Source organism: Mustelus asterias, chromosome 21, assembly GCF_964213995.1.
Source record: "Mustelus asterias chromosome 21, sMusAst1.hap1.1, whole genome shotgun sequence".
NCBI classification, from domain to species: Eukaryota; Metazoa; Chordata; class Chondrichthyes; order Carcharhiniformes; family Triakidae; genus Mustelus; species Mustelus asterias.
The window spans coordinates 81,484,600-81,501,196 of NC_135821.1; the positions used below are offsets into that span (position 1 = coordinate 81,484,600).

Genomic DNA, 16,597 nt, shown 5'->3' on the forward strand with positions numbered 1-16,597 from the left:
AGAGAGACAGGGAGAGAGACAGGGAGAGAGACAGGGAGAGAGACAGGGAGAGAGACAGGGAGAGAGACAGGGAGAGAGACAGGGAGAGAGACAGGGAGAGAGACAGGGAGAGAGACAGGGAGAGAGACAGGGAGAGAGACAGGGAGAGAGACAGGGAGAGAGACAGGGAGAGAGACAGGGAGAGAGACAGGGAGAGAGACAGGGAGAGAGACAGGGAGAGAGACAGGGAGAGAGACAGGGAGAGAGACAGGGAGAGAGACAGGGAGAGAGACAGGGAGAGAGACAGGGAGAGAGACAGGGAGAGAGACAGGGAGAGAGACAGGGAGAGAGACAGGGAGAGAGACAGGGAGAGAGACAGGGAGAGAGACAGGGAGAGAGACAGGGAGAGAGACAGGGAGAGAGACAGGGAGAGAGACAGGGAGAGAGACAGGGAGAGAGACAGGGAGAGAGACAGGGAGAGAGACAGGGAGAGAGACAGGGAGAGAGACAGGGAGAGAGGACAGGGAGAGAGACAGGGAGAGAGACAGGGAGAGAGACAGGGAGAGAGACAGGGAGAGAGACAGAGAGAGAGACAGAGAGAGAGAGACAGAGAGAGACAGAGAGAGAGAGACAGAGAGACTGAGAGAGAGAGACAGAGCTCAAAACAGCTGAGGGAGAGCGAAGGGTTTACAGATAAAATCTAAAAGTGACAACACAGGGGGGTCCCTCCAAGTTGAATGATCAGTAAACAAATGCTTTGCCTAATTTGGCAGAAAGGAGATGACTGGTGAATTATAGTACATTATACTGTAGAAAACACTTCATGTAAAGTTTAAGGTATGTCAGTGCACCTTTGCCATGTGCAGTGTGCATCCTGAGAGATGTGGGAAGTTGTACAAGCTCAAAATCCCTTTGATGATTACATCTGTTGGAAGTGTTATCCGTTGCAGAAACTTGAGCTCCGAGTTGCGGAACTCGAGCAGCAGCTGGAATCACTGGTGCATTTTCAAGGCTAAGGATTGCGTGGATAGCTTGTTTAGAGAGGTAGTCACAGCACAGCTAAGTAGCACACAGGCAGAGGGAGAAAGGGTGCCTGCCAGAGTATCTAAGAGAAACAGGCAGGTAACGGAGGAATCCTGAGGATATCTGACCACTTTTCCATTTTGAAACGAGCAAGTGAGATGGTTCCTCAGAGGGCCTGCAGCAAGGGCCAAGTTTGTGGCACCACAGATAGCTCAGCCAGGGGCTGAGTAAGAATGGGCATGCTATAGTGGTTGGGTATTCCATTATTAGGGGAGCAGATAGGCATTTCTGCAGCAATAGACATGACTCCAGGACAGTATGCTGCCTTCCTGGAACTAGGGTCAACGATGTTAAAGAGCAGCTGTAGGATATTTTTTTGGGAGAGGGTGAATAGCCAGAGGTTGTGAACCATACTGGACCCAATCACATAGTTAGGAAAAGGGAAGTAGTCCTGAAAGCAGATTTTAGGGAGTTACAAAAGGAATTAGAAAGCAGGAACTCAAGAGCAGTAATCTCAGGATTACTCCCAGGGCCACATGCTAATAAGTATAAGAATAGGGATCTGTTCTGAGACCCTTGCTGTTTGTCATTTTCATAAATGACCTGGATAGGAAGTGGAGGGATGGGTTGGTAAGTTTGCCGACGACACGAAGGTTGGTGGTGTTGTGGATAGGTTGGAGGGATGTCAGAAGCTGCAGCGTGACATAGATAGGATGCAAGACTGGGCGGACAAGTGGCAGATGGACTTCAACCCAGATAAATGTGCAGTGGTACATTTTGGCAGGTCAAATGGGATGAAGGAGTATAATATCAAGGGTAAGACTCTTAGTCCTGTAGAGGATCAGAAGGACCTTGGGGTCCGGGTCCATAGGACTCATAAATCGGCCTCACTGGTAGAGGAGGTGGTTAAGGCGTATGGTGTGCTGGCCTTCATCAATCGAGGGATTGAGTTTAGGAGTCGGGAGATAATGATGCAGCTTTATAAGACCCTCGTCAGACCCCACTTGGAGTACTGTGCTCAGTTCTGGTCGCCTCATTACAGGAGGGATGTGGAAATGATTGAAAGGGTGCAGAGAAGATTTACAAGGATGTTGCCTGGATTGGTTGGCATGCCTTATGAGGATAGGCTGAGGGAGCTCGGTCTTTTCTCCTTGGAGAGACGAAGGATGAGAGGTGACCTGATAGAGGTGTACAAGATGTTGAGAGGTATAGATCGGGTGGATTACATAAGAACATAAGAAATAGGAGCAGGAGTAGGCCATCTAGCCCCTCGAGCCTGCCCCGCCATTCAATAAGATCATGGCTGATCTGACGTGGATCAGTACCACTTACCCGCCTGATCCCCATAACCCTTAATTCCCTTACCGATCAGGAATCCATCCATCCGCGCTTTAAACATATTCAGCGAGGTAGCCTCCACCACCTCAGTGGGCAGAGAATTCCAGAGATTCACCACCCTCTGGGAGAAGAAGTTCCTCCTCAACTCTGTCTTAAACCGACCCCCCTTTATTTTGAGGCTGTGTCCTCGGAGGCTTTTTCCCAGGACTGAAATGGCTGCTACGAGAGGACACAGGTTTAAGGTGCTGGGGAGTAGGTACAGAGGAGATGTCAGGGGTAAGTTTTTCACTCAGAGGGTGGTGGGTGAGTGGAATCGGCTGCCGTCAGTGGTGGTGGAGGCAAACTCAATAGGGTCTTTTAAGAGACTTCTGAATGAGTACATGGGACTTAATAGGATTGAGGGTTATAGGTAAGCCTATATATAGCCTAGGTAGATAGGGACATGACCGGTGCAACTTGTGAGCCGAAGGGCCTGTTTGTGCTGTATTTTTTCTATGTTCTATGTTCTAATCGGAAGACTGAGCAGTTCAACATGAAATAAAGGAGGGAGGGCTTTAGATTTGAAGCACTGGGATCAGTTCTGGGACAGGTGTACAAAGAACGAGTTATACCTTAACCCAACTGGGACTAAATGTCCTCATGGGCAAGTTTGCTAGTGCCGTTGGCACGGGGATGGGAACCAGAGGGTAAATTCAGATCGGAGACGACAAAAACTGGCAGCGGTAAGTAGAAAAGTATTAACTGATAAGGAGAACATATCGGAGAGTTTGATAGAATTAGTGAGGCAATACTAAGTTATCAGATGGGGTCAGAGTAAAGGGCAAAGTAAGAATTCCCATGGATGACAACAGGTCTAGGTGACAATGAAAAGGAAGAAGTATGCATATGACAGATGTCAGGTAGAAAATACAATGCAGAATCAGGCTAACTATAGAAGAACCAGAGGGGAAGTGAAAAAGCTGAGAAAAGCAAGGAGAGCATGAAAAGAGACTGACAACTAACATAAAAGGAATCCCAAGGTCTTCAACAAACATATAAATAATAAAAGCGTGGCAAGAGAAAGAATAAGGTCGATTAGGAATAAGAAGGGGACTTGCACGTGGATGCAGGAAAAATAGCAGATGAGTACTTTGCATCTGTCTTTGCAAAGGAAGAAGTTGCTACCCAGGCCAAGGTGAGGGGGGAGATAACTGGTACACTCAAGGAATTTACAATTGAGAAGGTGATGGCATTAGAAAGGCTATTTTTATTTAAAATTTAAGATACCAGGACAGGATGAATGCATCTAAGAGTACGGAGGGAAGGGATCGTGAAAGTTGCAGATGAACTAATGATAATCTTCCAGACTTCCTTAAACACGGATGCCAGAGGACTGGAGAATTGTGAAGGTTACAGCCTTGTTCAAAAAGGGATGCAAGGATAAAGCTGGCAACTACAGACCTGTCAGTCTGACTTCAATAGTAGGGAAGCTTCTGGAAACTATAGTTTAGGACAAAATCATAACCGCAATGACAAGTATAGGATAATGGAGCAAAGCCAGCATGGATTCAGTAAGGGAAAATTAAGGTTGGTATGGGCAATGCTATTAATGTGGATTTTCAAAAGACATTTGATACAGTGCCACACAATCAACTTGCGAGAAAACTGTAGCCCATGGAATAAAAGTAGGCACTTGGTTAAGAAATTGGCTGAGTAACAGGAAACAGGAGAGTGAATTGTTGTTTTTCACAATGGAGGAAGGCTTGTAGTGGAGTCAGTGTTGGGATCCTTGCTCTTCCTGATGTATATTAGATACTATTATATAGATACCTGTATACTGTGGTGTACAGGGCATGATTTCACAATTTGCAAATACTATGAAGGTCAGAGATGTTGTCAACTGTGATGAGGATAGTCTTGAACATTTAAGGATACAGACATGTTGGTGGATTGGACAAACAAGTTGCAGATAAAGTTCAATTCAGGCGTGATTCATTTTGGCAGGAGGAATTTGGAGAGAAAGTACAAAATAAAGGGAGAAAGGTGGTTCAGGAACAGAGGGGCCTCAGGGAAATGTACACGAATCAATGAAGATCGTGCAGCTTGTTGAGAGAGCAGTTAAAGTATGCGGTACTTTTATTAACAGAGGCATCGAGTACACGAGAAAGGAGGTCATGGTGAACTTGTAAAAGACACTAGTTAGGTCTCATGTATAATATTGTGTCCAGTTCTGGGTGCCATACTTTGAGGAGGATATGAAGGTATTGGAAAGAGTACAGATGAGATTCATAAGGACGGCACGGTGGCACAGTGGTTAGCACTGCTGCCTCTCAGTGCCAGTGACTCGGGTTCAATTCCCGGCTTGGGTCACTGTCTGTGTGGAGTTTGCACATCCTCCCCATGTCTGCGTGGGTTTCCTCCAGGTGCTTCGGTTTCCTCCCACACTCCAAAGATGTGCGGGTTAGCTGTATTGGCCATGATAAATTGCCCCTTAGTGTCAGGGGGGCTAGCAGGGTAAATGCATGAGGTAATGGGGATAGGGCCTGGGTGAGATTATTGTCGGTGCAAACTCGATGGGCTGAATGGCCTCCTTCTGCACTGCAGGATTCTATGGTTCAATGGATTCTATAAGAATGATTCCAGGGATAAAGAACTGTAGCTGAGGTTAGATTGGAGATTTTGGGATTGTTTCCCTTGAAGAAAAAGAGACTGAGTGGAGACTTGATAGTGGTAAAGAGTGAGAAACTATTCCCACTCAAGACAGCATCAAGAACTAGAGGGTACACATTCAAAATGATTGGCAAAAGGAGTAAAAGTGATAAGGAAAATGTTTTCACCCAGAGGGTGGTTGGAGTCTGCAACAAATGCCCTGTGGGGATGCTGAAGGCAGGTGCAATCGAGTATTCAAAAGGGAATTGGATTGCTGTCTGTAAAGAGAGAATGTGCAAGTTTACAGGGATAAAGCAGGGGAGTGAGAATGGGTAGAATGCTCTTTCAGAGAGTCAGTGCAGACTCACCAGGCCAAATGGCCTCCTTCTACACTAAAGATTCTGTGGTTCTGGGAGCATAATCTAAAAATTAGAACCCGATCTTTCAGGATTCAAATTTATAACAGTTCAACACACAGGAGGCTAGAAGTTTGGAACTCTGTTCCGCAAACAGCAATCGATGCCAGATCAATATCAATGCTAGATCAATTTTTAAATTTAAATCCAAGATGGAGATCTGAGATGCAGTAAAAAAGGTGCCAACTCCCTGATTAAAATCTTCCAACTTTCTGCACATGATCAAAACACATTAGCTGCAATCTCACTGACTGCAGAAGGCGTGTTTAGGGTAATGGATTTCTGTATGTACAAGTATGCACCAGTTACTTTGGAAGAACTACTTTTGTTGCTAACTTATACCCTTGCTTTCTTGTGCCAACTCGTTGTGCCTAGGAAATTAAGCTTTCTCAATGTGTTAGGTTTAATCGAAGGCTGATCATAGAGGGGTATTGATTAATTCTTCTAATTCTGCACGTTCTAATTACCCCATACGTCAATACAAATACAGAAGATAATGTTAATTTGTGACTGCAACACCTAATGAAGGAATTAGTGAAAACCAAAAAATAGCCCTCAAGAAAATCTCAGGAAGAGCCCTTGAAATAAAAAATGTTGACCCCCTACCACATGGGAATATCAGATTTACAAAAGCAGTGTTATAGATGCAAGGAGACTTTCACAGAAACCAATCCTTGCTGAATGTGAATTCAATGCAAACATGCAAAAGGGTTAAGTTACAAGAAGCAAAAGGCATCTCAAGCTAGAAAAATAGCCTGGCTAATGCAGAATAGTGTACTCTTCAATGTGGTCTTTTGGAATTTGCTTAATTGTTGTGTGGATCAGAGAGGAAGTTGAGAGATATTCCTCCCAATTTGGGTAAAGATCATCTCTATGCTTTTGTTTTTTTTTGCTGTTCCTATGAGATGACATGGTTGCAGGAGGCTAGAGTGAATTGGGTTCACTTTGTCCCTGGTTCTTCTTTATTCTTTCATGGGATGTGTGCATCACTGGTTAGGCCATTTCAGAGGAGAGTTAAGAGTCAACCTTATTGCTGTGGGTATGGGATCACATGTAGGCCACACCAGATAAAGATGGCAGATTTCCTTCCCTAAAGATCATTAGTGAACCAGTTAGGTTTTTATAACAATCGACTACATTTAAATTCCTGATTTATTAACGGAATTCAAATTCTACCAGCTGCCATGGTGCAATTTGAACACATATCCCCACAGCGTTAGCCTTGGTCTCTGGATGACTAGTCCAGCATATTACCACCATGCCACTTCCTCCCCTAAATGGCACAAAAAATACGTACAATGGCAGGCAAGGACAAGCTAGATAGATTAGATGGTCTTTTGTCCTTTTTCACATGTTTTAATCAAGTATTCCACACAGTTCCACCCCAACACATTTCTGAATTTGTACAGTTACAAATGCAAAACTAGACATGCATGTAAGTTACGCAAAAAAAAAATCAACTAAAAGGCTTTATCCACAGGACCTATGTGTGAAGTATCTGTACTGGCAGTGAACAGGTATCATCTGTACACTAATCTACATTTTCCAATAATAACTTTACCTTGAGCGTTCGATTGTGGCGTTGCAGTTCACGGCACAAACTTTCTAGTTTGCTGCGTGCCAGAATGGCTTTGCTATGCTCATTCCGGAGGTGATCCTTCTCTTGTATGATTTGAGTTTGTTTCTTTTGTAGCAGTCGCATTTGCTTTTGCGTATTTCTATGCTCTTCAAGCTGCAGAGAGATCAATTGCGTCATTCAGGCAGGCTAAAGCTTTAGATCACTTTAATGGATTGTGCCTTATTCTGCACAGCTTCATTTCTGTCAAAATAAGAACCATTTTGCTAAACATGTTAAACTTCAGCTTTACACATCATAACCAACATAACTAAGACTAGTGGGCAATATTTTACAAGAACAAAGATCATCTAATGTACCATTGTTATGAATGCAAAATTCTAAGATCATAAGACATAGGAGCAGAAGCAGGCCATTCAGCACATCGAGTTGGAGTTGGGGACCAAGTGTAATGTGTCAAAATTCACAATGACACTAAGATGAGTGGCAGAGCAAAGTGCGCAGAGGACAAAGTCTGCAAAGGGATATAGATAGTCTGAGTGGGCAAGGGTCTGGCAGATGGAGTACAATGTTGGTAAGTGTGAGGTCATCCATTTTACATAGAAACATAGAAAACTATAGCACAAAACAGACCCTTCGGCCCCACAAGTTGTGCCGAACATATCCCTACCTTTTAGGCCTACCTACAACCCTCCATCCTATTAAGTCCCATGTACTCATCCAGGAGTCTCTTAAAAGACCCGATTGAGTTTGCCTCCACCACCACTGACGGCAGCCGATTCCACTCACCCACCACCCTGTGTGTGAAAAACTTCCCCCTAACATTTCCCCTGTACCTACCCCCCAGCTCCTTAAACCTGTGTCCTCTCGTAGCAGCCATTTCCACCCTGGGTAAAAGCCTCTGAGAGTCCACCCGATCTATGTCTCTCAACATTTTATATACCTCTATTAGGTCTCCTCTCATCCTACGTCTCTCCAAGGAGAAAAGACCAAGCTCCCTCAACCTATCCTCATAAGGCATGCCACTCAATTCAGACAACATCCTTGTAAATCTCCTCTGCACCCTTTCAATCTTTTCCACATCCCTCCTGTAATGAGGCGACCAGAACTGAGCACAGTACTCCAAGTGGGGTCTGGCGAGGGTCTTATATAGCTGCATCATTATCCCCGGACTCCTAAACTCAATCCCTCGATTGATAAAGGCCAGCACACCATACGCCTTCTTAACCACCTCCTCCACCTGCGGGGCCGATTTCAGAGTCCTATCGACCCGGACCCCAAGGTCCTTCTGATCCTCTACAGTACTAAGAGTCTTTCCCTTTATATTGTACTCCTTCATCCCATTCGACCTGCCAAAATGGACCACGACACATTTATCTGGGTTGAAGTCCATCTGCCACTTCTCCGCCCAGTCTTGCATCCTATCTGTGTCCCTCTGTAACTTCTGACATCCCTCCAGACTATCCACAACCCCACCAACCTTCGTGTCGTCGGCAAACTTACCAACCCATCCCTCCACTTCCTCATCCAGGTCATTTATGAAAATGACAAACAGCAAGGGTCCCAGAACAGATCCCTGGGGCACACTACTGGTGACCAAGCTCCATTTAGAAAAAGACCCATCTATACCCACTCTCTGCCTCCTTTGGGCAAGCCAGTTCTGGATCCACAGGGCAGCAGCCCCTTGGATCCCATGCCCTCTCACTTTTTCGAGAAGCCTTGCATGGGGGACCTTATCGAACGCCTTGCTAAAATCCATATAAACCACATCTACCGCTTTCCCTTCGTCATTGTGTTGAGTCACATTTTCGAAGAACTCCACCAGGCTCGTAAGGCACGATCTGCCTTTGCCTTTTGGTAGGAATAACAGCAAAATGGACTATTATTTAAATGGTAAAAAATTGCAGCATGCTGCTGTGCAGAGGGACCTGGGTGTCCTTGTGCATGAATCACAAAACGTTGGTTTGCAGGTGCAGCAGGTAATTAAGGCAAAAGGAATGTTGTCCTTCATTGCTAGAGGGATGGAGTTTAAAAACAGGGAGGTTATGTTGCAGCTGTATGAGGTGCTGGTGAGGCCACACCTGGAGTACTGTGTACAGTGTTGGTCTCCTTACTTGAGAAAGGATATACTGGCACTGGAGGAGGTGCAGAGGAGATTCACTAGGTTGATTCCGCATTTGAGAGGGTTGGTTTATGAGATGAGACTGAGTAGACTGGGATTATACTCATTGGAATTCAGAAGAATGAAACAAATCTTTTCGAAAGATGTATGATTATGAAGGGAATAGATAAGATAGTAGCAGGGAGGTTGTTTCCACTGGCGGGTGAAACTAGAACGAGGGGACATGGCCTCAAAATAAGGGGGAGCGAATTTTGGACTGAGTTGAGAAGGAACTTCTTCATCCAAAGGGTTGTGAATCTGTGGAATTCCCGGCCCAGTGAAGCAGTTGAGGCAACCTTGTTGAATGTTTTTAAAGCAAAGATAGATAGATATTTGAACAGTAAAGGAATTTTGGACAAAGGTGAGGTAATTCCGGACAAATGTGAGGTAATTCATTTTGGAAGGTCTAATAAAGATAGGAAATACACAGTAAATGGCAGAATCTTTAAGAGTATTGAAAGGCAGAGGGATCTGGGTGTACAAGTACACAGGTCACTGAAAGTGGCAACACAGGAGGAGAAGGTAGTCAAGAAGGCATACGGCATGCTTGCCTTGATCAGCTGAGGCACAGTTTAAAAATTGACAAGTCATGTTACACCTTTATAGAACCTTAGTTAGGCCGCACTTGGAATATAGTGGTCGCCACACTGTCAGAAGGATGTGGAGGTTTGGAGGGGGTACAGAAAAGATTTACCAGGATGTTGCCTGGTATGGAGGGCATTAGCTATGAGGAGAGGTTGGAGAAACTTGGTTTGTTCTCACTGGAACGACGGAGGTTGAGGGGCGACCTGATAGAAGTCTACAAGATTATGAGGGGCATGGACAGAGTGGATAACCAGAAGCTTTTTCCCAGGGTGGAAGAGTCAATTACTAGGGAGCAGAGGTTTAAGGTGCGAGGGGCAAGGTTTAAAGGAGATGTACGAGGCAAATTTTTTTTTACAGAGGGTGGTGGATGCCTGGAATTCGCTGCCGTGGGACGTAGTGGAAGCAGATACAAGAGTGAGTTTTAAGGGGCATCTTGACAAATACATGAATAGGATGGACATAAAGGGGCATGGTCCCCAGAAGGGTAGGGGGTTTTAGTTCAGTCGGGCAGCATGGTCGGTGCAAGCTTGGAGGGGCGAAGAGCCTGTTCCTATGCTGTAATTTTGTTTGACTTAAGGGTTATGGTGAGCGGGCGGGTAAGTGGAGCTGAGCCGACGAAAAGTTCAGCCATGATCTTCCTGAATGGCAGAGCAGACTCGAGGGGCCAGATGGCTACTCCTGCTCCTAGTTCTTATGTTCTTTTATGTCTGCTCCACCATTCAATGAGATCATGACTGGTATGATATAATCCTCAACAGCACTTTCCTGGCTTATCCCCATAACCCTCAATTCCCTTACTGATTTAAAAATCTCTCTCTGCCTTGAACATACCTATCGACCCAGCCTTGACAGCCTTCTTGAACAAAGAAGGCTGAGGGGGTGATTTGATAGAGGTGTACAAATTTTTGAGGGCAAGAGATAGAGTGGACGTGAACAAATTGTTTCCCTTGGAGAAGTTTAGAACCAGGGGACACAGATTCAAGATAAGTGTCAGTAGGTGTAGAGGGGACATGAGGAAGAACTTTTTACACAAAGGGTGGTGGGTGACTGGAATTCACTGCCGAAGTTGGTGGAGGTAGAGACCCTAAACTCTTCTTAAAAGTACCTGGATCTGCACCTTAAGTACTGCATGCAACAGGGCTATGGGCCAGGTGCAGGAAGGTGGGATTAGAAAGGGCACCTGTGTTCTCAGGCTGGCATGGACTAGATGGGCCGAATGGCCCCCTTCTGTGCTGTAACTTTTCTACGGTTCTAAGTGTGGGCTAACAAGTGTAGTTTTGGCAAGACTTCCCTATTTTTATAATCCATTCCCATTGAAATAAAGGCCAACATTCCATTTGCCTTCCCCATTACCTACTGAACATGCATGCTGGCCTTTTGTGATTTATTTATTCCTCTGTGCTGCAGCTTTCTGCAGTCTTTCTCCATTTAAATAATATTCAGCTCCTTTATTCTTCTTACCAAAGTGCAAAAATTCACATTTTCCTACATTATATTCTATTTGCCAAGTTTTGCCCACTCACCCAACCTGTTTATATCCCTCTGTAGATTCTGTGTGTCATCTTCATCACTTGCCTTCTCACCTATTCTTCTGTCACCTGCAAACTTAGAAATAGTACACTCACTTCCCTCATCCAAGTAATTAATATATATTGTAAGTAATTATGGCCCCAGCACTGATCCCTGTGGTACTCCACTAGTTACAGGTTGCCCCTGAAAATGCCCTTTTTATCCCAACTCTCTGTCTTCTATCAGTTAGCCAATCCTCTATTCATGCTAATGTACTACCCCCAACACCATGGGCTCCTAAGTAGCCTTTTGTGCGGTATCTTATCAAATGCTCTCTGGAAAGCCAAATACATTATATCTACTGGTTCCCCTTTATTTATCCTGCTTGTTACCACCTCAAAATATTCTAATAAATTTGTCAACCATAACTTCCCTTTCATGAAAACATGCCAACTCTGCTTGATTATATCATGCATTTCTAAATATTCTGCTATTATATCCTTTATAACAGATTCTAAACATTTTCCTAATAGCCCAAGATAATCTATAAGTATAGAAATGCGAAGAGGATAACCAGGAAGAGAGTATGGCACATTAGAGATCAAAGGAGCAATCTGCAGGTGGAGCCAGAGGACATTGGTAGAGTATTGAATTAATACTTCACATCAGTCTTCACCCAAGAGAATAAGGACGATGGTATGGAATTCAGGGAGAGACTGTGAAGTTCTTGAGCAAATTCACATAGGGAAGGACAAGGTATTGAAGCTGCTGGCAGCCTTTAAAGTGGATAAATCGCCAGGTCCAGATGAATTGTGCCCTAGACTGTTGTGGGAGGCAAGGAAGGAGACTGCAGTGGCTCTGACGCAAATTTTCAATTCCTCTCTGGCCACCGGGGGAGGTCATGATATGGAGCTCCGAAAGCTTGTGTGGCTTTTGCTACCAAATAAACCTGTTGGACTTTAACCTGGTGTTGTTAAACTTCTTACCGGGGGAGGTGCCAGAAGACTGGAGAACAGCTAATGTGGCTCCGCTATTTAAGAAGGGTTGTAGACACAAGCTGGGGAACCGCAGACCAGTGAGTCTCTATGGCAGATGGAGTTTAATTTAGATAAATGCAAGGTGATGCATTTTGATAGATTGAACCAGGGCAGGACTTACTCAGTTAATGGTAGGGTGTTAGGGATAGTTATAGAACAAAAGGATCTAGGGGTACATGTTCATAGCTCCTTGAAAGTGGAGTCACAGGTGAACAGAGTGGTGAAGGCATTCAGCATGCTTGGTTTCATTGGTCAGAACATTGAATACAGGAGTTGGGACGTCTTGTTGAAGTTGTACAACACATTGGTAAGGCCACACTTGGAATACTGTGTACAGATCTGGTCACCCTATTATAGAAAAGATATTATTAAACAAGAGCACAGAAAAGATTTACCAGGATGCTACCAAGTCTTGATGGTTTGAGTTATAAGGAGGCTGGATATACTGGGACTTTTTTCCCTAGAGTGCAGAAGGCTGAGGGCTGATCTTATAGAGATCTATAAAATAATGAGGGGCATAGATCAGCTAGATAGTCAATATCTTTTCCCAAAGGTAGGGGAGTCTAAAACTAGAGGGCATAGGTTTAAGGTGAGAGGAGAGAGATACAAAAGGGTCCACAGGGACATTTTTTCACACAGAGGTTGGTGTGTCTGGAACAAGCTGCCAGAGGTAGTAGTAGAGGCGGGTACAATTTTGTCTTTTAAAAAGCATTTAGACAGTTAAATGGGTAAGATGGGTATAGAGGGATATGGGCCAAATGCGGGCAATTGGAACTAGTTTCGGGGTTTTAAAAAAAAAAGGACGACATGGACAAGTTGAGCCGAAGGGCCTGTTTCCATGCTGTAAACCTCTATGACTCTATGAGGCATACAAGTCCCCAGGGCCAGATGGGATCTATCCCAGGATACTGTGGGAGGCAAGGGAGGAATTAGCTGGGGCCTTAACAGATACTTTTGCATCCTCTTTGGCCACAGGCGAGGTTCCAGAGGACTGGAGAATGATCAATGTTGTTCCTTTGTTTAAAAAGGGAAATAAAGATAATCCAGGTAATTACAGGCCAGGGAGCTTGATGTCAGTGATGGGGAAGCTGTTGGAGAAGATTCTGAGAGATAGGATTTATTCGCATTTGGAAGTGAATGGATTTGTTATTGATAGGCAGCATGATTTTGTGCAGGGAAGATCATGATTCACAAACTTGATTGAATTTTTTGAAGAGGTGACAAGAATGATTGATGAGGGAAAGGCGGTGGAGGTTGTCTATATGGACTTTAACGAGGTCCCTCATGGCAAGCTGGTAAAAAAGGTAAACTCTCATGGGATCTGGGGTGTGCTGTAATGTTTGAAGAATTGATTTGGTTATAGAAGATAGAGTAGCAGTGGAAGGGTGCTTTTTAGCATGGAGATCAGTAACTAGTGGTGTTCCACAGGAATCAGTGCTCGGATCTTTGTTTTTGTAATATATAAAAATAAATGACCTGGAGGAAAGTATAGGTGGTCTGGTTAATAAATTCATGGATGACACAAAAAATGGCGGAGTTGCAGATAGTGATGAGAATTGTCAAAGGATACAGCAGGACATAGATCGGTTGGAGACTTGGGCAGAGAAATGGCAGATGGAGTTTAATTCAGACAAATATGAGGTGATGCATTTTGGAAGATCAAATTCAGGTGCAAATTACACAATAAACAGCAGAAACCTTAATGGCATTGACACAAAGGGATCTGGGTGTACAGGACCACAGATCCCTGAAAATAGCAACACAGGTGGATAAGGTGGTCAAGAAGGCATACAACATGCTTGCCTTCATTGGCCGGGGCATCGAGTATAAAAGTTGGCAAGTTATAAAACTTCAGATGGGCCACATTTGGAATATTGCGTGCAGTTCTGGTCGCCACACTACCAGTAGGACATGGATGCTTTGTAGAGTGCGCAAAGAAGGTTTACCAGGATGTTGCCTGGTTTGGAAGGTTTAGGTATGCAGAGAGGTTGAATAAATTCGGATTGTTTTCACTGGAAAGACAGAGGCTGAGAGGTGACCTAATAGAAGTCTATAAAATTATGACAGGCATAGTTAGGATGGATAGTCAGAAGGTTTTTCCCAGGATAGAAGGGTTGACTACAAGAGCGTGTAGGTTTAAGGTGAGAGGTGGTAAGTTTAGGGGAGACGTGCAGTGAATGTTTTTCACACAGGGTGGTGGGTGCCTGGAACACACTGTCAGTGGAGGTGGTGAAACAGTTACATGAGCAAGATTCAAAGTGTATCTCGACAGACACTTGACTGGGAGGCAAAGAGGGACAGAAACCAAATATTGACGGCGCAGACTTGGTAGGGTGAAGGTCCTGTTCCTGTGCTGTATTGTTCTTTGTTGTTCTTATCCTTAACTTGCTTGGTTTTTTGAGGAGGTAACTAGGTGTGTTGATGAAGGTAGGGCGGTTGATGTCATATACATGGATTTTAGTAAGGCGTTTGATAAGGTCCCCCATGGTCGGCTTATGATGAAAGTGAGGAGGTGTGGGATAGAGGGAAAGTTGGCCGATTGGATAGGTAACTGGCTATCTGATCGAAGACAGAGGGTGGTGGTGGATGGAAAATTTTCGGACTGGAGGCAGGTTGCTAGCGGAGTGCCGCAGGGATCGGTGCTTGGTCCTCTGCTCTTTGTGATTTTTATTAATGACTTAGAGGAGGGGGCTGAAGGGTGGATCAGTAAATTTGCTGATGACACCAAGATTGGTGGAGTAGTGGATGAGGTGGAGGGCTGTTGTAGGCTGCAAAGAGACATAGATAGGATGCAAAGCTGGGCTGAAAAATGGCAAATGGAGTTTAACCCTGATAAATGTGAGGTGATTCATTTTGGTAGGACTAATTTAAATGTGGATTACAGGGTCAAAGGTAGGGTTCTGAAGACTGTGGAGGAACAGAGAGATCTTGGGGTCCATATCCACAGATCTCTAAAGGTTGCCACTCAAGTGGATAGAGCTGTGAAGAAGGCATATAGTGTGTTAGCTTTTATTAACAGGGGGTTGGAGTTTAAGAGCCGTGGGGTTATGCTGCAACTGTACAGGACCTTGGTGAGACCGCATTTGGAATATTGCGTGCAGTTCTGGTCACCTCACTATAAGAAGGATGTGGAAGCGCTGGAAAGAGTGCAGAGGAGATTTACCAGGATGCTGCCTGGTTTGGAGTGTCGGTCTTATGAGGAAAGGTTGAGGGAGCTGGGGCTGTTCTCTCTGGAGCGGAGGAGATTGAGGGGAGACTTAATAGAGGTTTATAAAATGATGATGGGGATAGATCGAGTGAACGTTCAAAGACTATTTCCTCGGGTGGATGGAGCTATTACGAGGGGGCATAACTATAGGGTTCATGGTGGGAGATATAGGAAGGATATCAGAGGTAGGTTCTTCACGCAGAGAGTGGTTGGGGTGTGGAATGGACTGCCTGCAGTGATAGTGGAGTCAGACACTTTAGGAACATTTAAGCGGTTATTGGATAGGCACATGGAGCACACCAGGATGGTAGGGAGTGGGATAGCTTGATCTTGGTTTCAGATGAAGGTCGGCACAACATCGTGGGCCGAAGGGCCTGTTCTGTGCTGTAATGTTCTATGTTCTATGTTCTATGGTTAATCATGATTGATTTATCCCCTTTCTAGAACCCTTCTTCTTCATTGGGATATATCCTTGTGAGTCATGAACTATTTTCATAAATGTCTGCCATTGCTGATCAATTGTCTTTTCTGCTAAACTCCTTTCCCAGTCCACTCCAGCCAACACTGCCCTCATTCCGTTATAATTACCCAAAGTTTTTTTTAAAAAAGGTTATGCTTTAAACTGTCATTGTAATTTAAGATGAAAGGGGCAATGATCTGAGTTACATGATCTGCTGTGAACATTTCCTGACAACAAGCTTGTATGGCTTGGTTACCATAGATACAGGGAAGGGCAAAGCCAGAGTTGTGTGCTGTTGAAAGGCACACACTGGGTTTAACAGCTGAAAACAAACACAGAAGCAGATGTTCTCATTATTGCAGACTTCTGTCTCCGAGACTTTAAACAGGATGACAGGGGGGGGGGGGGGAAGAGTTTCCAGGAGACAAAGGCAACAACAACATTGGATAGCAGGAAAATGGTTGTTCTGTGATAGCTACCATTGCTGTTGGCAGCTGGTCCTTTAGTCGAGGAGGGAACCAGTCAAAATTTAAGAACTCAAAGATTCACCCAGGCTTGGCCAGGGGAAGAAATCATCGGGATGAGCCATGGCGGCACGGTGGCACAGCGCCAGGGACCCAGGTTCAATTCTGGCCTCAAGTCACTGTCTGTGTGGAGACAGTGACCTGAGCGAAGGT

The 16,597-nt window shown here is 44.7% G+C and overlaps 1 protein-coding gene across 1 annotated transcript in view; it reads right to left on the reverse strand.

Moving 5' to 3' along the window:
• Positions 1-16,597, reverse strand: part of LOC144509456 (alpha-taxilin-like) — a 119,783-nt gene that overhangs the window by 48,938 nt on the left and 54,248 nt on the right. Inside the window, exon 4 of the mRNA XM_078238358.1 lies at positions 6,946-7,116. Within this exon, the coding sequence (XP_078094484.1) occupies positions 6,946-7,116 (171 nt within the window). The remainder of the gene's footprint in view (positions 1-6,945; positions 7,117-16,597) is intronic.